General features: G+C 39.1%; 1 protein-coding gene across 5 annotated transcripts in view; it reads left to right on the forward strand.

Moving 5' to 3' along the window:
- Shroom4 (shroom family member 4) overlaps positions 1-23,641 on the forward strand; it is a 237,506-nt gene that overhangs the window by 202,967 nt on the left and 10,898 nt on the right. For all 5 annotated transcript variants that reach the window (XR_001782743.2, XM_006527549.4, NM_001040459.2 and 2 more), the window contains one exon: positions 20,745-21,521. Coding sequence is in view for 4 of the 5 variants with exons in the window: in XM_006527549.4 (XP_006527612.1) it covers positions 20,745-21,521 (777 nt within the window). In the remaining variant the exon portion in view is untranslated. The remainder of the gene's footprint in view (positions 1-20,744; positions 21,522-23,641) is intronic.

Consider the following 23,641-nt stretch of genomic DNA (forward strand, 5'->3'; position numbering starts at 1 on the left):
GAACTAAGCTTTATTCATGACAACAATGGCAGTTTGTTTTCACCTCTTGGGGGACTGAAAGAAGGTTTAGAGTAAGAACTTAGCATTTGCTGTTATCAACTGGAAGTTTCTGTGAGCTCAGGGCCAGGGAGAGATGACAACAGCAAGATCTTCGAGTCTTTTCTCCTTCGTGTCCTCCTTGAGTCTTGTTTCCTGGATCTTGCAAATGTTTCCTCCAATAATAACCTGGGAGTGGCTGTTTCTCTTGGAGCAGTCTTATCTCTTGACTGTGTGGGGAAGGGAAAGGCAAGAGGCATTGGCCCTGTATGCTCTCACTACCATGATCCTGGAATGCCAAGCTATTGTGGTAAGTTTAAAAATAAAATTCCCAAGCAAGAAAACTTCAAAAGACTAGAGGAAGAGGCAGGAGGAGATTTTTCCGTCTCTGACAGTACTGCTCTTAGTTTTCAACTGGATCCCTGTAATGTTTTTAACAAAGAAGGAAAATGTATTTGTCAGAAGAAAGGGCAACCTGTGCCAAGAAGAAAAAGAGAACAGCCTAAGTCTTGGCATGCCACTTGCTTTTGTTTTGGAGATCTAGCCATATAACCTCCTCACTAGTGTCAACAAAACCTTTCCTTAATTTCATGTTTCCTCTTTTTTCTTCAGTGAGGAGCTAAAAACGTCTTCAGAGATACATGGAGACAAATGTAGTGTCCTGCCCTAGCAATCTTCGCTTAAGTGGGACTGTCCCTGGAGCAGGATAAGACAGACTTTGCTGTGAACATTCTTCTTTCTACTTTCTAAGAAAATGATTTGTCCTTTTATCCTCAGGATTCCTAGCTACAAACTGGATAATGCTGCCTTTTTTACTGGCTATTGGAAAAATTGATTATACTGCATATGTGAAAAAGCTAAACTAGTGCTCAGTATGCATTGAGAAGCAAGAAACTATAGTTTCTGCCCATCAGTGAATAACCCTGACTTCAAAGCAGAAAATCCTTACTTTGTCCCAAAGTAGCATTACAGATTCTGTACAAATTATAAGTCTTGTGCCTTTTCAGTATTAAACCCTCTATAGGTCGATAGTCCCGGCTTGTGCCTACCATAATTCAATGGAAGACTATTAGATCACCGTGCTGCAGTCATGCTGAGAAGAACCCTGGTCTGTGATACTTACCAGATTTGCATTCTACCCCTTTCTCTAGCCAAAGCCAAGAAAGAAGGCAGGGGACTAGAGCAGAAAGTATTGTGAGAGACACTTGAATCTAAATTCTAACAGACTTTCAAAATCTACTTACATAAAAAGGCGCATGCCTTTGGATGAGATATGTTACCCATCTTAGTCTCAGAAATACATGTCTCACATAGCCTTCCTGAGGATTAACTATATAAAATGGTATAGAAATGCTTTGTGATACATAGAAAGATTCCCAGTAGATGACCATATTATCATTATTAGAGTGAAGTCTCCAACTTGAGCCACAGCATATAACTGGGCAAAACGCACAGTACATGCCCATCATAGCTGTATATATTATATGTAGGAAGTTAGGCAGTGTTGCCTGGTAGTTAATGTTCAGCTTTGCACAACAGTCAAGAAACCAGAACGAGGCTCCAAGCTCAGCCAAATGACTACATAGCCAAGACACCCTAGTTTGTCAAAGATTCCAATTGTAGACTCATCCACTCACTTTTTTTATCCAGTAAAAAGGGAAGAGATGATAAAGAGAAGGTTAGCCCCTAGTAAGTTCACTACACTCCAGTAGAGTATACACAATCAAGTATATGAGAGCTGCACACATTGGTGGAATTTTTCTAATGACACAAATTGGGTGGGTATGAGGTGTTAATCTGGAAAGAATTGGGGGAGAAAGGATATAATCCAAAAAGATGTATAAACCTCTCAAAGATCAAAAATTATTTTTAATATATGTTAATCAATCAGAAAGAATTGCATCACTTCCTCTCTCCCAGATAACATCCTCAACCCCCCTCCCCTGCCCCACCCTCAAATGGATAGCAAAGTTGTGGTAGTAGATCATTTCTAGGGACCATAATCTCACTAGCCCCAGGAAACTGACTAGGTTTCCAGTAACAGGCATGAGTTCTCTGCAATGGACCGACTATAAGTCCAACTAGACAGCTGTTGTTGCCACAGGTATGAGTGCCATTTCTTGTACCGTTGTGTATGTCTTGCCATGCTAGTACTCGTTGTGGTTCATAGATGCTGCAGCTGGGTAGGACTGTTTATCTGCCTTACTCCCTTGGAAGTTTGCATAGTATTTTCTGAAACCACAAATCTAGATCAGAGAAAAGAGACTTTCAGGTTAGATACAGATCGAACATCTAGGTCTTGTATCCTAAGTATAGTGTGTCTTCATTAATAGTATCTCACCCCTAAGCCCTGAGAGATAACCAAGGGCTATACAGATAATCTATGTTATTTTGGGAGCTTCTTGGACTACCTAAGGCAGGCAAAGGGGGTTTGTAATGCCTGGTATTATGGTTTTTGTTAGTCTGTGGTTCTTACTGGGAACACTGTCATCCAAGTGGCTTAACTTCCTTTAAAACACGCACACACACACACACACACACACACACACACACACACACACACAGAGAGAGAGAGAGAGAGAGAGAGAGAGAGAGAGAGAGAGACAGAGACAGAGACAGAGAGACAGAGACAGAGAGAGACAGAGACAGAAAGAGACAGAGAGACAGAGAGAGAGTGAGAGAGTCACATATAAAGAGAAGATAATTGAATAATTTTAGGTAAATATAAAACAATATGATTACTTGAGCCTTTCTCAAGCAAAATTGGTGTTATATGTTCCACATCCCTCCTTCTCCTTCTAGTTTGATCTCTGTCTCTTCTTCGTATTTGAAGTTCCCCTCATTATTCTATTTCTGACTTTATATCCTCTGATTCCAGCTATTCCTTTCCCAAAGCCCTCCTGACTGTGTTTATCCCTTCCTGGTTTCTATTGTTATTCTATGTTGTAGACTCACATCTGAGGGTGTGGAGCTAGGAAATACCAATGAGAGACAACATGCAGTGTTTGGGGGATTCTGCATTGCCTCACTTGTTACAATCTTTTCTAGGCCCATCATTTCCCCTACAAATTTCATAATTTTATTTTTCTTTACAGCTGAATAGCATGCTAAAGTGTATATGTACCTTATCTTCATTATTTACTCATTACTTGAAGGACATTGAGGTAGTCCATGTCCTAGCTATTGTGGATAAGGCAACAATGAACCTGGCTAAGCAAGAATCTGTATAGTAGAATATCTAATATTTTGAGTACATACCAAGGAGTGGTATAAAGCTGGGCCATGGTAGATTTATTTTTAGCTTTTTGAGAATTCTCCACACTGATTTTCATAGTGGCTGAACCAGTTTGCAGTCCCACCAACAGTGAATGAGTGCTTCTTTCCCCCCTATTTGTTGTTAGTTGTTTTGTTTATCTTTGTCATTCTTAACTGAGTAAGGTATATCGAAGTTGTTTTTATTTGTATTTTCTCAATTCCTAGGGATGCTGAGCATTTTATTTGGAGGTATTTCTTAACGATTTTTTTTCTTCTTTTAAGAACTCTCCATTTGGGTCTCCAGCCCAGTTTTTGAGTTGGTCATTTGTTTGGTTTTGCCTCTTTGTTTTTTGAGTTCTTTATGTATTCTCAATAGTATTAATCCTCTGTCGGATGTGTAGATGACAAAGATTCTCTCTCATTCTTTTGGCCTCCAGTTCACTTGGTTGGTTGTTTCCTTAGCCATACACAAGTGTTTTAGTTTTATGGGCTCCCACTTTGTTAACTGTTGGCCTTCGTTCTTTGGCTAATGGAGTCTTGTTCAGAAAAATCCTTTCCTACACCTATAGCTTATAGGGTACTACCTGTGTTTTCTTCTAGCAGTTTTAGTATTTGGGGTTTGAGATTGAGGTCTTTGATCCACTTGGACCTAATTTTAGATTAATAGTGATCTAATCTCATCTGTCTGCATGAGAACATTCTGTTTTCCCAGCACCATTTGTTGAAAATAGTGTATTTAATGTATGATGGTTCCTCATTATCAAATATCAGCTCCAAATACTCATGTTTGGGTCATCTATTTTATTCCATTAGTCTCCATGTATGCTTTCATGCCATCGCCATAATTTTTATTATTATTATAGTTCATGATTATACCTTAAAGTATGGAACAGCGATCCCTCCACCACTATTCTTTTTATTCATGACTGATTAAGTTATCTGGGGTCTTTTCTGTTTCCATATGATTTTTAGTGAGTCGATTCCTATGAAGATTATTGTAGGTGTTTTGATTGGTATTACACTGAACCTGGAAAATGTTTTTGGTAGGATGGTCATTTTCACAATATTAGTTCTACCAATGTATGAACATGGGGTGTCTTTCCATAGTGTCGTTCTCATTATCTTTCTTCAGAGGTTTCACATTTTCATGATAGAGTTCTTTCATCTTCTTGGTTAGGTTTATTCCAGGATATTTTATTGTCTTTCATCTCAAAGACAATTTTGTTGCCTGATTTAAAAAAAAAATCCAGTAGTTGTTTAAAGCAAGTTTGAGTTTAAGAGCAGTCTGAAGAATCAGAGGACAAGGTATACAACAATTGTCTATGTCAGAAATGAACGAATTATTTCGGTCAGCTTTGTATCATTTAACCCCCTGGTAATCAACATCAAAATCAGTTGGAAGAAAAGAGCATGCCTTTGGAGGGCACTCTGGCTGTACTAATTTATGGAACCATAACTTTATCTGGAGACAGCATGCTTCAAAAAGTCTACTTACTGGAAATTGTTGCAGTATAAATCAGCCCTAATATGAAAAGAACTGGTCTTCCAATGTTTGAGGTGTAGAGAGCCTTCCTGAGCATTAAAGAACCACTTACATCAGAGGGGAAGAAACAGATATGCTTATAGAAAAGGGACAGAGTACCTACAACGAGGTCTCATCAAATATTGCTCTATATGATCAGTGTGAAGAAAACCATACATAGTCCCTGACTTTCCAGGTTTTTTGTCTGTTTGTTCATTTGTTTTGCTTTTTTGAAACAGGGTTTCTCTGTGTAACAGAACCTTGGCTGTCCTGGACTTGCTTTGTCTTGCTTTGTATACCAGGCTAGCCATGAACTTACAAAAGATCCACCTGTGTCTCCCTCCTGAGTGCTGGAATTAAAGATATGCACCACCACCCAGTTAGCCTTTCTAGTTTTAATAATTGAAGAAAATGATGAAAGTGATATACGTTTTGTGAAACCACTGCATTGCATAAGGTCTAGATTGGAAATCAAGATGGAGAAGGGGGAGAGATAGAAGCACAGGATGTAGGAATTACCAACTTGGTGTGTATGATGAAGGGTAGGGACAGCATGACTAATTTCACATCCATCCTAATTGAAACAAACAACTATACCCCCAAACAACAACCACAACCCTAACAGGCTTCACCCTGGCTTTTTGCTTCTATAATGTAGTTCAGGAAGTACATGCTTAGAATCCCTTGAGTTGCTGTTTAAAATTTAGGTGCCTAGGATCCACTGTAGAGATTGAAATCCCAATTAGGGACAAGGCTGTATATATTTGCATGTAAGCAATCTCCCCCGGGGAATTTTGATTAGGAGTCACCTTGATTAAGGACTGCTGTCCAAAGCTAGTAGTGTCCAACTTTTGGACCATGTCCCAGAAAGTTTTGGAGCATGTACCTCTGACATCAACTAGCACTATAGTTTACTCATAAATCTCTTAGGTTTACTTATATTTTGATTCATAGAATCAAGAATTGTAAACATAAATGAAATACTATGGAACCTAACACCTGGGACTTGAGAAAATGAGGTGACCTAGACAAAAGTAAAATGGATAAGGGCTTAGAGTCAAGTGCTTTAAAGTGCACCTGCAGTGGAAAGATGATTTAATTTTTCTGAAAACAACAGACCTCTCCATCAAAATGAAGGAAAAGGGACCCACAAAAGAACCAGTGATTATTAATATCTCACAAATCCTCAGGCATTAGATACCAAGTATTGGAAAATAGGTAATGTTTTATTTCAGCTCACAGTTTTGAAGATTTCTACCAGTGACCCACTGGCTCCATTGCTTTGGGCCTGTGAATAAAGAACATGGTGCAGAAGGCCTGTTCACCTCATGTTTGGGTATAAAACCTCACAGGAGAAGAGGCCTGAAATTTCCTCTGAGGGGACATGCCCAGCAACCTAAGACTTCCTACTAGTTACCACTTCTAAATATTTTCACCAGCTCCTAATAGCACTAAGGTTATAACCAAACTTATAAGATGTGAGCTTTTGAGGCTCATTCTAGATCCATACCATAGCAAGTAGTTTGGCAGTTTGAATAGGGATATCCCACGTAGATTCGTGTGTTTGAATGTTTAGCCATCAGGAATATGGCACTATGAGGAGGTATAGCCTTGTTGGAGTAGAGGTCTGCTTCATCTGAGTGTCACTAGTGCATGAGCTTTGAGATCTCAGAAGCTCAAGCTAGGCTTCGTGACTCAGTCTCTTCATGCAACCTTCAGATCAAGATGTAGAACTCTCAGCTCCTTTTCCAATAACATATCTGCCTGTACTCTGCCATGATAATGGACTAAACCTCTGAAACTGTAAACCAGCCCCAATTAAATGTTTTCCTTTATAAGAGTTGCCATGGTCATGGTGTCTGTTCACAGCAGTGAAACCCTAACTCAGACAAGTAGGAAGTAGCATCTTGTGGAAGCATCATATTTTCGAGATGTGTAGCTAAGGCCTTCACTAGACTTGAGTATTAATAACAGCACAGGGGCTTCAGCCACCTCATTAGAAGTAATGTGGTGATCCTATAGTACCATAGCAGACATAAGCCAGTAATAAAGTTAGAGAACATTATGTGGTTGATAAAATTAATAATTTACATTAGCTTATGCCACTTCAAAGAATTAAAGAATTTAGCATACTTACTATGCAAACACAGCCATAAGCTAAATACTACTCTACCCTCTACCACCAACATACATACACCTCAGCTAGATTCTAAAGCAGTTGGAAGCTACTCTCTCATTTACCTAGTATTTATCGTTCTTTTTGCTTAGTGGCTTTGCCCTTGGTGCTAGGGTACAATAGATGTGATTTTTATTTTACCATAGTCATAAAGAAAAATCTGAGTACTTGCTGTGCATTAGACGCTAGGTTGGATCCTTGTGGTAATATAGTAGTGAACATGACATGGCTGCCACCTTCAGAATGGTCATGATTAAGGGGTAGGCAGCTGAGCAGTACTGTATTAGGAAGTTTGATGGGCTCTTAGATGGTCCATTTGGCCCCATACTTGAGTGGAGAATCAAAAAAGACTTCCTCAGGAAAGTGATAATTAAATGTGAATTTGACAAGTCACAGAAAGGAAGGAAAAAGAATGAGATAGAAAGGGAGAAGAATATATATAGGCAAGGAATAGAAGTGTGAGAGGGAAGCCTTATAAAACACAGCATGGGCTGTGTGTTTTCTGAATACATTAAGCTCCAGGCAGGGAAGTATATAACATCAGTTTTATGCTTTATGTTAACCTTGAATGTTACTAAATATTTTGAATTTCTATGTCCACTTTTTATAGATGTCTATTGATTGCACATAGTAACAGAATTCATAAAGAAAATTTCTTCAAGTGTAGCATACACTTACCTACACATATCAAATACTTATTACATTATCATATACTTACACATATTACATTAGATTCATTAGTACAGCTTTGTCTTTGCGTTCTATTGCTGTAAACAGACACCATGACCAAGGCAACTCTTATAGGAAAACTTTTAATTGGGGCTTGCTTACAGTTTTAAAAGTTTAGTCCTTTATTGTCATGGAGGGAAGCATGGCAGCATGAAGGTAGACATGTTGCTGGAGAAGGAACTGAGAATTCTACATCTTGATCCACTGGCAGCCAAAGTAAATGCCACATAGGGAGGGGCTCTAACTTCTGAGACCTCAAAGTGTGCCTCCACCATTGCATACTTCCTCCAACAAGGCCATGCCTCCTAATAGTGCTACTCCCTGTGAGACTGTGGGGCCCAATTTCAGTCAAACCACCACAAGTTCCTCACCAAATATTTAGAATTTTTTAGTATGCCAAAAATTAGGGCATGTTTTTGTGCACTTGATTCTATACCTTGCTTTTTTTGTGATAGTTCTATAGATTTTTGTATGTTGTACTCAGATCAATTGCATTACTTTGAGCAGCTATAGAGTATTCCATATTTAGCTCTTTCTATTTTATTTTAATTCCTATAGAAAGACATTTAGAATATTTCCATTATTTTGATTATGCATGAAGCTACAATGAATATCCTTGTACATATCCAATTGAGTTCATGTTGAAAGATAAACATAGAATATATGTGTACCTATAACATATAAATATATAAAATCCTTAGAAATTGAATTGCTGGATCAAATGATAGGCACTCTTGAGTCTCCTTTCTTTACAAATGACCTTTGTAAAATTACACCATTTTACACTTCCACCGAGAGATTACCTGGTTTCTTTTTTTTCTTTTCTTTTTTTTTTTTTTTTGGTTTAATTGAATTAGGACTGGCTTACTGGTTCTAAGGTTCCATTATCATCATGACATGAAGCATGACAGCATCCAGGCAGGCATGGTGCTGGAGGAGCTGAGAGTTCTACATTTTGTTCTTTTTTTTCTTTTTTTTTATTACGTATTTTCCTCAATTACATTTCCAATGCTATCCCAAAAGTCCCCCCCACCCTCCCCCGCACTCCCCTACCCACCCATTCCCAATTTTTGGCCCTGGTGTTCCCCTGTACTGGGGCATATAAAGTTTGCCTGACCAATGGGCCTCTCTTTCCACTGATGGCCGACTAGGCCATCTTTTGATACATATGCAACTAGAGACACGAGCTCTGGGGTACTGGTTAGTTCATAATGTTGTTCCACCTATAGGGTTGCAGATCCCTTTAGCTCCTTGGGTACTTTCTCTAGCTCCTCCATTGGGGGCCCTGTGATCCATCCAATAGTTGACTGTGAGCAACCACTTCTGTGTTTGCTAGGCCCCGGCCTAGTCTCACAAGGGACAGCTATATCACAGTCCTTGCAACAAAGGCTTGCTAGTGTATGCCATGGTGTCATCGTTTGGAGGCTAATTATGGGATGGATCCCTGGATATGGCAGTCTCTAGATGGTCCATCCTTTTGTCTCAGCTCCAAACTTTGTCTCTGTAACTCCTTCCATGGGTGATTGTTTCCAATTCTAAGAAGGAGCAAAGTTTCCACACTTTGGTCTTCGTTCTTCTTCAGTTTCATGTGTTTTGCATCTTGTACCTTATATCTCGCTATACTGTTTCTGGGCTAATATCCACTTATCAGTGAGTACATTTCATTTGAGTTCTTTTGTGATTGGGTTACCTCACTCAGGATGATGCCCTCCAGGTCCATCCATTTGCCTAGGAATTTCGTAAATTCATTCTTTTTAATAGCTGAGTAGTACTCCATTGTGTAAATGTACCACATTTTTTGTATCCATTCCTCTGTTGAGAGGCATCTGGGTTCTTTCCAGCTTCTGGATATTATAAATAAGGCTGCTATGAACATAGTGGAGCATGTGTCCTTCTTACCGGTTGGGACATCTTCTGGATATATGCCCAGGAAAGGTATTGCTGGATCCTCCGGTAGTACTATGTCCAATTTTCTGAGGAACCACCAGACTGATTTCCAGAGTGGTTGTACAAGCTTGCAATCCCACCAACAATGGAGGAGTGTTCCTCTTTCTCCACATCCTCGCCAGCATCTGCTGTCACCTGAATTATTGATCTTAGCCATTCTGACTGGTGTGAGATGGAATCTCAGGGTTGTTTTGATTTGCATTTCTCTGATGATTAAGGATGTTGAACATTTTTTCAGGTGTTTCTCAGCCTTTTGGTATTCCTCAGGTGAGAATTCTTTGTTCAGTTCTGAGCCCCATCTTTTAAGGGGGTTATTTGATTTTCTGGAGTCCACCCTCTTGAATTCTTTATATATATTGGATATTAGTCCCCTATCTGATTTAAGATAGGTAAAGATCCTTTCCCAATCTGTTGGTGGTCTTTTTGTCTTATTGACAGTGTCTTTTGCCTTGCAGAAGCTTTGCAGTTTCATGAGGTCCCATTTGTCAATACTCGATCTTACAGCACAAGCCATTGCTGTTCTATTCAGAAATTTTTTCCCTGTGCCCATATCTTCGACGCTTTTCCCCACTTTCTCCTCTATAAGTTTCAGTGTCTCTGATTTTATGTGAAGTTCCTTGATCCACTTAGATTTGACCTTAGTACAAGGAGATAAGTATGGATCGATTCGCATTCTTCTACATGATAACAACCAGTTGTGCCAGAACCATTTGTTGAAAATGCTGTCTTTCTTCCACTGGATGGTTTTAGCTCCCTTGTCGAAGATCAAGTGACCATAGGTGTTTGGGTTCATTTCTGGTTCTTTAATTCTATTCCATTGGTCTACTTGTCTGTCACTATACCAGTACCATGCAGTTTTATAGCAATTGCTCTGGAGTAAAGCTTTAGGTCAGGCATGGTGATTCCACCAGAGGTACTTTTATCCTTGAGAAGAGCTTTTGCTATCCTAGGTTTTTTGTTATTCCAGATGAATTTTCAGATTGCTCTTTCTAATTCGTTGAAGAATTGAGTTGGAATTTTGATGGGGATTGCATTGAATCTGTAGATTGCTTTTGGCAAGATAGCCGTTTTTACAATGTTGATCCTGCCAATCCATGAGCATGGGAGATCTTTCCATCTTCTGAGATCTTCTTTAATTTCTTTCTTCAGAGACTTGAAGTTTTTATCATACAGATCTTTCACTTCCTTAGTTACAGTCACTCCGAGATATTTTATATTATTTGTGACTATTGAGAAGGGTGTTGTTTCCCTAATTTCTTTCTCAGCCTGTTTATTCTTTGTGTAGAGAAAGGCCATTGACTTGTTTGAGTTAATTTTATATCCAGCTACTTCACCGAAGCTGTTTATCAGGTTTAGGAGTTCTCTGGTGGAATTTTTAGGGTCACTTATATATACTATCATATCATCTGCAAAAAGTGATATTTTGACTTCATCTTTTCCAATTTGTATCCCCTTGATCTCCTTTTGTTGTCGAATTGCTCTGGCTAGGACTTCAAGTACTATGTTGAAGAGGTAGGGAGAAAGTGGGCAGCCTTGTCTAGTCCCTGATTTTAGTGGGATTGCTTCCAGCTTCTCTCCATTTACTTTGATGTTGGCTACTGGTTTGCTGTAGATTGCTTTTATCATGTTTAGGTATGGGCCTTGAATTCCTGATCTTTCCAAGACTTTTATCATGAATGGGTGTTGGATCTTGTCGAATGCTTTTTCCGCATCTAACAAGATGATCATGTGGTATTGTCTTTGAGTTTGTTTATATAATGGATTACATTGATGGATTTTCATATATTAAACCATCCCTGCATCCCTGGAATAAAACCTACTTGGTCAGGATGGATGATTGCTTTAATGTGTTCTTGGATTCGGTTAGCGAGAATTTTATTGAGGATTTTTGCATCGATATTCATACGGGAAATTCGTCTGAAGTTCTCTATCTTTGTTGGATCTTTCTGTGGTTTAGGTATCAGAGTAATTGTGGCTTCATAGAATGAGTTGGGTAGATTTCCCTCTACTTCTATTTTGTGGAATAGTTTATGCAGAACTGGGATTAGATCTTCTTTGAAGGTCAAGTAGAACTCTGCACTAAACCCATCTGGTCCTGGGGTTTTTTTGGCTGGGAGACTATTAATGACTGCTTCTATTTCTTTAGGGGATATGGGACTGTTTAGATCATTAACTTGATCCTGATTTAACTTTGGTACCTGGTATCTGTCTAGAAATTTGTCCATTTCTTCCAGGTTTTCCAGTTTTGTTGAGTATAGCCTTTTGTAGAAGGATCTGATGGTGTTTTGGATTTCTTCAGGATCTGTTGTTATGTCTCCCTTTTCATTTCTGATTTTGTTAATTAGGATGTTGTCCCTGTGCCCTCTAGTGAGTCTAGCTAAGGGTTTATCTATTTTGTTGATTTTCTCAAAGAACCTACTCCTCGTTTGGTTAATTCTTTGAATAGTTCTTCTTGTTTCCGCTTGGTTGATTTCACCCCTGAGTTTGATTATTTCCTGCCGTCTACTCCTCTCTGTGAATTTGCTTCCTTTTTTTCTAGAGCTTTTAGTTGTATTGTCAAGCTGCTAGTATGTGCTCTCTCCCATTTCTTCTTGGAGGCACTTAGAGCTATGAGTTTCCCTCTTAGAAATGCTTTCATTGTGTCCCATAGGTTTGGGTATGTTGTGGCTTCATTTTCATTAAACTCTAAAAAGTCTTTAATTTCTTTTTTTATTCCTTCCTTGACCAAGGCATCATTGAGAAGAGTGTTGTTCAGTTTCTACATGAATGTTGGCTTTCCATTATTTATGTTGTTATTGAAGATCAGCCTTAGTCCATGGTGGTATGATAGGATACATGGGACAATTTCAATATTTTTGTATCTGTTAAGGCCTGTTTTATGACCAATTATATGGTCAATTTTGGAGAAGGTCCCGTGAGGTCCTGAGAAGAAGGTATATCCTTTTGTTTTAGGATAAAATGTTCTTTAGATATCTGTCAGATCCACTTGTTTCATAACTTCTGTTAGTTTCACTGTGTCCCTGTTTAGTTTCTGTTTCCATGATCTGTTCATTGATGAAAGTGGTGTGTTGAAGTCTCCCACTATTATTGTGTGAGATCCAATGTGTGCTTTGAGCTTTACTAAAGTGTCTTTAATGAATGTGGCTGCCCTTGCATTTGGAGCATAGATATTCAGAATTGAGAGTTCCTCTTGGAGGATTTTACCTTTGATGAGTATGAAGTGTCCCTCCTTGTCTTTTTTGATAACTTTGGGTTGGAAGTCGATTTTATCTGATATTAGAATGGCTACTCCAGCTTGTTTCTTCAGACCATTTGCTTGGAAAATTGTTTTCCAGCCTTTCACTCTGAGGTAGTGTCTGTCTTTTTCCCTGAGATGGGTTTCCTGTAAGCAGCAGAATGTTGGGTCCTGTTTGTGTACAGTCTGTTAGTCTATGTCTTTTTATTGGGGAATTGAGTCCATTGATATTAAGAGATATTAAGGAAAAGTAATTGTTGCTTCCTTTTATTTTTGTTGTTAGAGTTGGCATTCTGTTCTTGTGGCTGTCTTCTTTTTGGTTTGTTGAGGGATTACTTTCTTGCTTGTTCTAGGGCGTGATTTCCGTCCTTGTATTGCTTCTTTTCTGTTATTATCCTTTGAAGGGCTGGATTCGTGGAAAGATAGTGTGTGAATTTGGTTTTGTCGTGGAATACTTTGGTTTCTCCATCTATGGTAATTGAGAGTTTGGCCGGGTATAGTAGCCTGGGCTGGCATTTCTGTTCTCTTAGTGTCTGTATAACATCTGTCCAGGCTCTTCTGACTTTCATAGTCTCTGGTGAAAAGTCTGGTGTAATTCTGATAGGTCTACCTTTATATGTTACTTGACCTTTCTCCCTTACTGCTTTTAATGTTCTATCTTTATTTAGTGCATTTGTTGTTCTGATTATTATGTGTTGGGAGGAATTTCTTTTCTGGTCCAGTCTATTTGGAGTTCTGTAGGCTTCTTGTATGTTCATGGGCATGTCATTCTTTAGGTTTGGGAAGTTTTCTTCTATAATTTTGTTGAAGACATTTGCCGGCCCTTTAAGTTGAAAATCTTCATTCTCATCAACTCCTATTATCTGTAGGTTTGGTCTTCTCATTGTGTCCTGGATTTCCTGGATGTTTTGAGTTAGGATCTTTTTGTGTTTTGTATTATCTTTGATTGTTGTGGGGATGTTCTCTATGGAATCTTCTGCACCTGAGATTCTCTCTTCCATCTCTTGTATTCTGTTGCTGATGCTCGCATCTATGGTTCCAGATTTCTTTCCTAGGGTTTCTATTCCCAGCGTTGCCTCACTTTGGGTTTTCTTTATTGTGTCTACTTCTCTTTTTACATCTAGTATGGTTTTGTTCATTTCCATCACCTGTTTGGATGTGTTTTCCTGTTTTTCTATAAGGACTTGTAACTCTTTAGCAGTGTTCTCCTGTATTTCTTTAAGTGAGTTATTAAAGTCCTTCTTGATGTCCTCTACCATCATCATGAGATATGCTTTTAAATCCGGGTCTAGCTTTTCAGTTGTGTTGGGGTGCCCAGCACTAGGTGGCGTGGGAGTGCTGCATTCTGATGATGGTGAGTGGTCTTGATTTCTGTTAGTAGGATTCTTACGTTTGCCTTTTGCCATCTTGTATTCTCTGGAGCTAGTTGTTATAGTTGTCTCTGGTTAGAGCTTGTTCCTCAGGTGATTATGTTAGCCTCTATCAGCAGACCTGGGAGACTAGCTCTATCCTTAGTTTCATTGGTCAGAGTACTCTCTGCAGGCAAGCTCCCCTCTTGCAGGGATGGTGCCCAGATATCTGGTGTTTGAACCTGCCTCCTGGCAGAAGTTGTGTTCCACTCACCAGAGGTCTTAGGATCCTGTGACAGATCCTGTGTGGGTCCTTGTGGGTGTCCGCAGACTCCCCCATGCCAGGGACCACGGTGCTGCAGTGGGCCGGCCGGAAGGGAGTTGAGCCGATTACCTGTTTTCTTACACCCTTACAAATTCTTATTTTAGAATGGTTCATTATCATTTGTATATACAGTTTAAAAGTTTATATGTAGTTGAACACTTTCTCTTATGTTGATAAGACATCCTCATTTTTCTATGAATGATACACTTTTTCTTTCTCTGTTGTTTTGCTAGTTTCTATTGTGGATTGGTTAGTGTGGTGCACACATCAAAGGCATATATATATGTTTTAATTTTTTTTTACTTTCACTTTACATCCTACTCACTGCCCCCTCCCAGTCACCCAATCCCACAATCCTTCCCCCACCACCCCTCCCCTTCTCCTCTGAGTGAGTCGGGGGGACCCACTGGCTTTCCCCCCACCCTGACACTTCAATTCTCTACAAGGCTAGGTACATCCTCTCCCACTGAGGCCAGATGAGGCAGCCTAGCTAGAACATATCCCCACATGCAGGCAACAGCTTTTTGGATAACCCCCGTTCCAGTTGTTCACGACTCACATGAAGACCAAGCTGCACATCTGATACATATATGTAGGGAGGCCTAGGCCTAGCCTGTGTATGTTTTTGATTGGTGGTTCAGACTCTGAGAGCCCCAAAGGTGCAGGTTAGTTGACTCTTGATCTTCCTATGGAGTTCCTGTCCCCTTTGGGGCCCACAATCCTTCCTCCTATTCCTGCATGAGAGTCCTCAAGCTCCAGCCACTATTTGGCTGTTGGTGTCTGCATCTGTCTGAGTCATCTGCTGGGTGGAGCCTCTCAGAGTACAGCCATGCTCCTGTCTGCAAGCATAGCAGAGTATGATTAATAATGTTAGGGGTCTCAAGTTGGGCAGGTTATTGGTTGGCTGTTCCTTCAGTCTCTGCTCCATCCCCTGAAAGGTACTGGACTCTTAGTTGCATAGAGAACAGATTTCCCCAGCATATCACCATCACATTTTGGTTTTGTTTCTGATACTCTTCTCATCATAATTTTTAAATTTTTTTGTAAATAAATTATATCAACTTTCTTTGATTATTTCTGTATTTAGTGGCTTACATTAGAATTTAATCTTAAGATTAAAGCTCTTCTTGTATTTTCTATTTTCCTCTAGAATTTATAACAATGTCTTTTTTACATTTGAAATTGTATGTGTGTGTGTGTTTGAACTTAATTTGAGTGACATAGAGATTTGACTTTATCCCTCACTAATAACTATCTAGTTCTAACAAAACTGTATGCAAATGACTCATCTTTCCTATCTTAGCTTACCATAAACTCACTTCATATGGGTTTGAATTTACAAGTTTAGCATTTTATGGGTTTTGTCATTTGTACTGCTTATTTAGAGTAAGGAGGCCAGGTTGGCCTTAGACTTGTGGCACCTGCTTCAGCCTCCTCCCCAAGTGTTGGGATTACAGGTATGTGCAGCTACTTCTAGGCCGCATTGTGTATTTATACCAAGAATCCACCGTTCTAATTGTGAGACTACCTTATTTACTGTAACTTTAGAGCATAGTTATAAATGGGAAGGCTCCTCCTCCCCTAGGACTCTTTGCTACTCTTCATGGTAATCACCACAATTTTATTTTCCCATATAATATTTGGAATAATGTTCCAAAAATCACATCTGCTGGCAAATGTATTGGACCCATATTAAGCTTATTTATTAATTTGGGTAGATCTGATGTCTTTACAGTGTTGAGTCATCCTTGCTAGGAAACTGCATGTCTTTTCGTTCATGCACATGTAGTTTTATGTCCTTTAATAAAGTTTTCTAGGTTTTTACAGATAGGTCCACGATATTTCCTGCTTAGGTTTATTTCTAGATATTTTATCTTTTTAATTGTTGTGCCAAGTATGATCATATCTTCCATTATATTTTCTAATTGGTGTATGCATAAAAAAGTTGATTTCTATATATTCATCTTATACCCAGACACCTTATTGAATTTTCTTACTCTTGGTATTACATTTTCACTTATCATGAGTTTTCAGATAAATAATGTCATCTGTATATAATATCTTCCACTGTTAATGTGTTCATCATGTCAAATCACATATAAAGCATTTTTTGAATATTATTAAGTACTAATTGGGAAAGTGGGCAGTTTCACTTGTTCCCAGTTTTTATAGGAATGTCTCCACTGTTTTGCTTCAGGGCTAAGGGTAAAGCTCTTTGATAAACCGTTAGCCTAACATGTGTGAGGGCCTGGATATAACAAATGGTGCTTTCATAGGACTAGCTAAATTTTCCTGCTAGTAGCTTTTTAAGTCTACAAAGGTCTGAGGATTCCAATCAAATATCTTGAAGGATTAGAGAAGTTGTTTTGTAACATTTATCTTTTGATTTATTAGCATTGTCAACTATATGAATAGATTTTTTAACACTAAATGAGATTTTTTAAAAAAGATTCATATATATGAGTACACTGCCTTCATGCACACCATATCCCATTACAGATGGTTGTGAGCCACCATGTGGTTACCGGGAATTGAACTTGACCTCTGGAAGAGCAGCAAGTGCTCTTAACCACTAAGCCATCTCTCCGGCCCCTGAGCAAGATTTTAATTTCTAAAATGAACATGCATGTTTATGATGTATTTTTAACATCCTCCGGGATTCTCTTCACTAATACTTGTTTTGTGTATATATATTCTTAGATAAGACTGGTGAAAAATTAACAGGAGTCTTAAAAAGCAAGTGTAGTTTTTGTTAGAGTTTTCTCTTATTTTAGTTTTAACTATTATGGTCTGTGGTCAGTTGGAACATTCTTAATTTTGTTTCTGACTTTATTTGTTGGTCTTTATGTTACCTGTAGTTTGCTTATGATGTGTGGTGCTTTTTTGGTATATAAAGATTCAGGGCTTCTGGGTATGAAAAGATAAGCTTGTAATGATAGTTTTTACATGGCTAACAAATGAGGATTTAAAGTTCTAAACCAGCCTGGACTATGTAACGTGACTCTATCTCAAACACACACATGCACGGACATGCACGCACACACACAGGCACACGTGCATATACACACACATACATACAGTATGGGGATGCATACATACATTTCTGTGTGTGTGTGTGAGAGAGAGAGAGACAGAGAGACAGAGAGAGAGAGAGCACACTCACACCCAAACAAGAAGAAGAAAGGGAAAGATTTAGTGTAATTAGATCCTTATCATGTATTCCAGTTGCTAGCATTATGATGTTCTTTTCAAGGAAAAATGAATGCAAAGTAGAATCAGGGTAATTAAGAATAATCGAGAAGGTCATCAGGAGGGGCCTCTCTGCCTGATATAGATTTGTCATCTTTTGGCTGTCCACCCACTACTTTTTATTTTCTTTCTTAAGGGAGTTGTGAGGCTGGACAGTTTGTGAGGGTAAAGACGTAGGCCAAGACCCAGATGAAGGTAGTGGAGATAAGTGGGTAGGGATTTCTAATCCACATGGGAACTAGTGATGAGGGCAATAAGGTTTTGTTTCCATTTTATCTGAACTTGGTTAGCATTAAGTATACTGTTCCTTTAAAAAAAAAAAAAAGAAATAGTCCCTCCCAGCCATCATTACAACTGTTGAATGCATAGTCTGTCTGCTGGTCTAATTGAACCCTTAGAATTTCCTGGCAGTAGGACTCAGCATGATGTTGATTGCTCACAGGCTACCATAGGAAATCAGATCATAAATTTAAAGGGCTTAACTCTCTAAAATCAGCTGAAGAGATGCCATTTAATTTTGATAAGTCTTACCATGTAGAAGTTTGATATTTTATAAATGAGATTTTTCTCTTATAACTTATAAATATTATTTCTTCTTATAAGCGATCATACTTGAAATTTCAAATTTTCTTATTTATATAAATGTAAATAGAATATTAAGTATATATGCACATATATAGCACTGATTAAAAGTTGTCTCAAAAGATTTACTGAATAATCTTTATCTCCTGTTTTAGAAGGTTTTTATAGGGTGGTTTTATAGTGTACCTTCTTTCTTTTTTTTTTTTTTTTTGAGAGAGGGTCTCTCTATTATATAGCACTGACTATCTTAGAATTCACTATGCAAACCAGGCTAGCCATGAACTCAGAGATCCACCTGTCTCCTAAATATTGGGATTAAAGGCATGTGCTACCATGCCTGGCTAGTCTATCTTATCTCTAAATTCACTGTTTTGTTCTGTTAATCAATAATATACTTTTACTTGTAGCTGTTTCATGAGATATATATGTACATGTGCATATGTGTCTGTATGTATGTAATTTAAAACAATTTTTAAATTTAAATATATTTTGATCATATTCTTCCCCTTCCCCAAGTCCTTCCAGATCCTCTCTCATTCCTTATCCACCTAACTGTTAAGTTCCTTTAAAAAAAAGCAAGCAAAAACCCAATACAACAACAAAACCCCACCAAACCAAGAAAACAAAATAAAACTAACTACTCTCCCAATCCAAACTGGACCCAAATACAGATATACACAAAAACCTGTGGAATCTATTACACACTGTTCAACTATTCCTGAACGTGAAACCTGTCGTGGAGTGGTTGATCTACCCCATGTCACTTTATTGGAGAAAACTGATTTTCCTTCTCCCAGCAAGCATAAGTGACAGTTCAGTTGTTAACCTTTACCATAGTGGCTTGGTCTTCATTCATCCATCCATCCATCCATCCATCCATCCATCCATCCATCCATTCATCCATCCTTCCATTCATTTATTTTTAAAAAAAATAACAAAAATATAATAAGATAAAACAAAAACTCTTACGACGACAAACCAACTGAAGGAAAATAGCCCAAGAAAAGGCACAAGACTCACTTGTTTACATGCTTGGGACTTCCATAGAAACACTAAACTGAAAGCCATGATATATACACAGAGGACCTGGTGCAGACCTGTGCAGGCCCTGGCCTTGCATCTTCAGTCTCCAAGTTCATATGAGCTTTGCTTATGTTATTAATCCTTCTTTGTCCCATCTTCAAATTTTCTGTAACAGAATACTCCTTAATAGATTACACTGCTCACTTTTGAGAGTTAGTTTTCAGGAAAGCCTAGAATTCAATGAATCTTTTTGACATTTCAAAAGGTTTTTTTTTGTTTGTTTGTTTTGGTTTTGGTTTTTTTTTTTGTTTGTTTTTTGGTTTTTGGTTTTTTTTTTGTTTTTTTTTTCTTTTTTTTAACCAAAAGTGGCAGATACTTGTGAATAGTTTATTTCATATTTTTATTCCACATGTAAGCACAGGGAAGCTATATGTAGTTCATTTATAATATACCTTGCGTCACATTGGCAGTAGAGCAGTGGAGGTAAGGAGTGACATAAAAGAAAGAAGTCATGAACTTTAAATAATAAAGTATTAAAATGTATGGAATCTTGGTAGTAAATGGGAATATAGATATTCATGGAAATCACTATTTCTAAATACTAGAAATGTTTCATTTAAAAAAAATTAGAGAAAATCAACAAATGAAATAGAAAACCAGGATTATAAGCCCTAGATATTGCACATCCAGTCTGGGTGCTTTAAACAGATTGAGGTACCATGTGTCTATTTAGACTTTGTAGCTAAATAATTCAAGTTCAAATCGTAGCTCTACCACGTAACCTTTATAACCCTGGACAAATTACTTATCCTGACTGTGTCTTGGTTTCTCAAATGATGAAATCCAAACTGTAAGAACTACCTCTCCTAGGTTTATTGTAAGGAGAAAATAAATTGGACCGTGGAGAGCATTGAGCATATGCTAGTGCACGCTTCTCAACCTGTGAGTCATGACCCCTTGGGGGTTGCAGATCAGATCTCCTGCATATCAGACATTGATATTACAATACATGACAGTAGGAAAAGTACAGTTAAGGACTAGCAATGGAAATAATTTTATGGTTGGGTGGGTTATCCCAATGTAAGGAGCTGTATTAGGAAGGTTGAGCGTTAGGGAGGTTGAGAAGTACTGCTCTAGTGTTTAGTACTTAGTTTATACACACACACAAAGTTTGTTGTCATCATTTTTATATTCTTATTTCTACTATACATGTTAGAATTTTGTGCATTTTAACATTTCTGAAATTATGTCATCTAAAATATGGGCCCTGTCTATCACACACTTGTCTTGGTCAATGCTTATCTGCTGTTTTGCAGGGAAATGGCTCATTCTAAGGCCGGCTTTTCATTGTCTACTCCCTTCCGACCTTGCATTGAGAATCCAGCACTGGACTTGTCAAACTACCGAGCAGTCTCTTCTCTTGACATCCTTGGAGACTTCAAACGTGCCTCAAACAAGCCAGAGGAATCTTCGGTTTATGAGGATGAGAACTCTGTTGCCTCCATGCCCCGCCCACTGCGGAGCCGAGCCTTCTCTGAGAGTCACATCAGTTTAGAGCCTCAAAACACCCAGGCCTGGGGAAAACATCAGAGAGAATCATTTAGTAAAGGCAGTGAGACTCAGCCAGATACACTTGGGGCCCGAAAGAAGGTCTTTCCTCCTCCTCGCCCTCCTCCTCCCAACTGGGAAAAATATAGGCTCTTTCGTGCAGCACAGCTGCAGCAGCAGCAGCAGCAACAACAACAACAACAACAACAACAGCGATGTGAAGAGGAAGAAGAGAAGGAGCAAGAGGAGGAAGGAGAGAAAGAGGAGGACCTACCACCCCAGTATTTTAGTTCAGAACTCACTGGCTCATGTGCCCCTAATACAGAGGAACAGCCACAGTCCCTGAAGATGGGCCACCAGGAAGCCTCAAGGCAGGGTTCACAGAGCCTCCAAGAGCAAGAGGCCTTTGCTCTGCATCCTAGCAATTTTGTGCCTCCAGTAAGGGGCTGCACTGTACCCCAGCCTGAGAAAGCTCAACATCCTTGCTATTATGGCACTCATGGACTATGGAGGACAACTGAACAAGAAGCTACTGTGACCCCAAAGTAAGTGTATGGGAAAGATATTGGGTCGCAGACAAGGCAGCCAGCAACATGAATTGAATTTCTCCTCTACCACTCACCAGCTGTCTGTCACTGATCCTTAGTCTTCTTATTTGAAAAAAATTCATGATAATGCACTACCTCTACCTGATTCTGACTATTAAGATATTGCATGTAAAGGGCATGAATAGATGGTTGGTACACAGTAGGTTCTCAGGAAGTGGAACTTAAGGTTTTTATCCCTATCATTAAGAAAATATGGTATTGCTTCTCAGTGTATCTTTAAGCTGTATAGCACAATATCTGGCCCTTGATCATGAAAGCATAAACCATTCTTTGCCTGTCCTAAGCCTTCCCTGAGCCCTGGCTCCTGTGTGCTCTAGCAAAGTAGCCTGGGCCTCTGAATTCTTCCCCCAACCCCAGAAGAAAGATGTTGCACTTACACAGTGATAAGTCCTTATAACAGCTAAGGGCATTCTTGGTCTTTTCCACCCTCCTTTTCCCCTGCTTTGCATTTGCTTTGCCAGACAGTAGGCAATAGTTGGCAGGGTGAGCTGCAAGATCAAAACAGGACTGTGGACTGACGCTGACTCCTACGTGAATGCTGATCAAAATAGCATGCTGTGTGTCTGTCCTTTTTGCTCCTAAACAGAAACACCATGGTCGCCATTGCTCGGTGCTTGGGCTCTTAGCTCTGCCTGGCCTCTTTCAGAGCTCCACTGCGGATGAGCAGACAGGTGTCCCCTAATTGCTTTCTTTAAATCTTTTTATAGCAGGATCTTGCCTGGGAGGAGTTGCTATTAGAAGTACCTTGTTTATGTGACTTTTATGGACAGGCTAATCTTGTTACTTGGTTATCTGGAGCTGATTGAGCAGTTCTCTGAGGTGCCATAAGGAAAGCATTTATAAATCCCAGCTCCTGGGCTCTGTGAGAAGCCCTTAGCAGACCACATGTGGCTGCTTCTTAAGCTGCCTTACTGCGACTGGAAAATACGTTGCAGAAACTAACTGTGCGGCAGTTGTTATGTATCCCAGCTGAGAGATTGAAAGGTTACCTGGCAGATAGTAGGCACTGAACTAATATTTCAAAAGACAAAATAGATAATCAAATAAGCTTTCAATTAAGCATTTTCTGTGTGCCAGACACTGCCTGGCGTTTAATGTACATGATTTAAGTTATTCTTCCCAACATCCCTGTTGGCCATTAATATCTCCATTTGACAAATGAGGTAGCTGAAGTTGAGCAAAATAAGGGACTAATTGATTCAGTGTTACGCAGGAAAGACTCAAATCCAGATCTGTCTGCCTCTAAATCTAGGCTGCTGCAGCTGCCATAACCTCCTCCTCCTAGTCGTCGTCCTCCTGCAACCTCTCTCAGAAAGCTCTTGTTCTCCTAGGTGGCTGGAGCTTTATTTTCCCTTTTCTCTTCTAGGATAATGTGGGCCAGAAGTAGCAGTTCTAGGCTATGGACTTTCCTCCATTATGACCTTTTATTGTCTTGACCCAGGCTACTAAGAAAGAAATCACTATTACTAGGCATCTATCACTCAGTCCCAAGATTTATTTATAACAAATTATAAAATACAAGGGAATACATTCAGTTGCACACAGCCTCAGCTTCTAGCTGCCAAAAATCAATTCTAGATGTTTCTTCCAAGGAGTGGCATCATTTCCATCACAGCTGCTATTTCTTCACCTGTTTCCTATGTGCCGAGCATGACTTAACGTATTTTCAGGGACAGATCATTCTTTCCATGTGATGTACTCTTTCTTAGGGTTTACAATGTACAGATACAACATGAACACAGTAGAAAGGACACTTTAAGGTCGGGAAGTGTTGCACTTTTCCTAAGCTAGCAAGAGGCTGTATGGTAACCTTTATGTGGTGCTGGGAAGCAGTAGTGGCAGGCAGCCCTGTAATCATCAAAGAAACTGCTGACATTCGCCAGTGAGTTGTACTGCTAAGTTGTGAGGTTTGGAAGGTCAGGTGTAGTTATAAGTAATTTTAATTTAGGATGGGCTTATTGGGACATTGATCTACTCTCCCAAAACAGACCTAAGAAAGACTTATAACTACCCCCGTCCACCTTTCAGATGAGGAAATTGAAGCTAAGGGAGGGGAT

This window comes from Mus musculus, chromosome X, assembly GCF_000001635.26.
Source record: "Mus musculus strain C57BL/6J chromosome X, GRCm38.p6 C57BL/6J".
In the NCBI taxonomy this organism is placed as follows: Eukaryota; Metazoa; Chordata; class Mammalia; order Rodentia; family Muridae; genus Mus; species Mus musculus.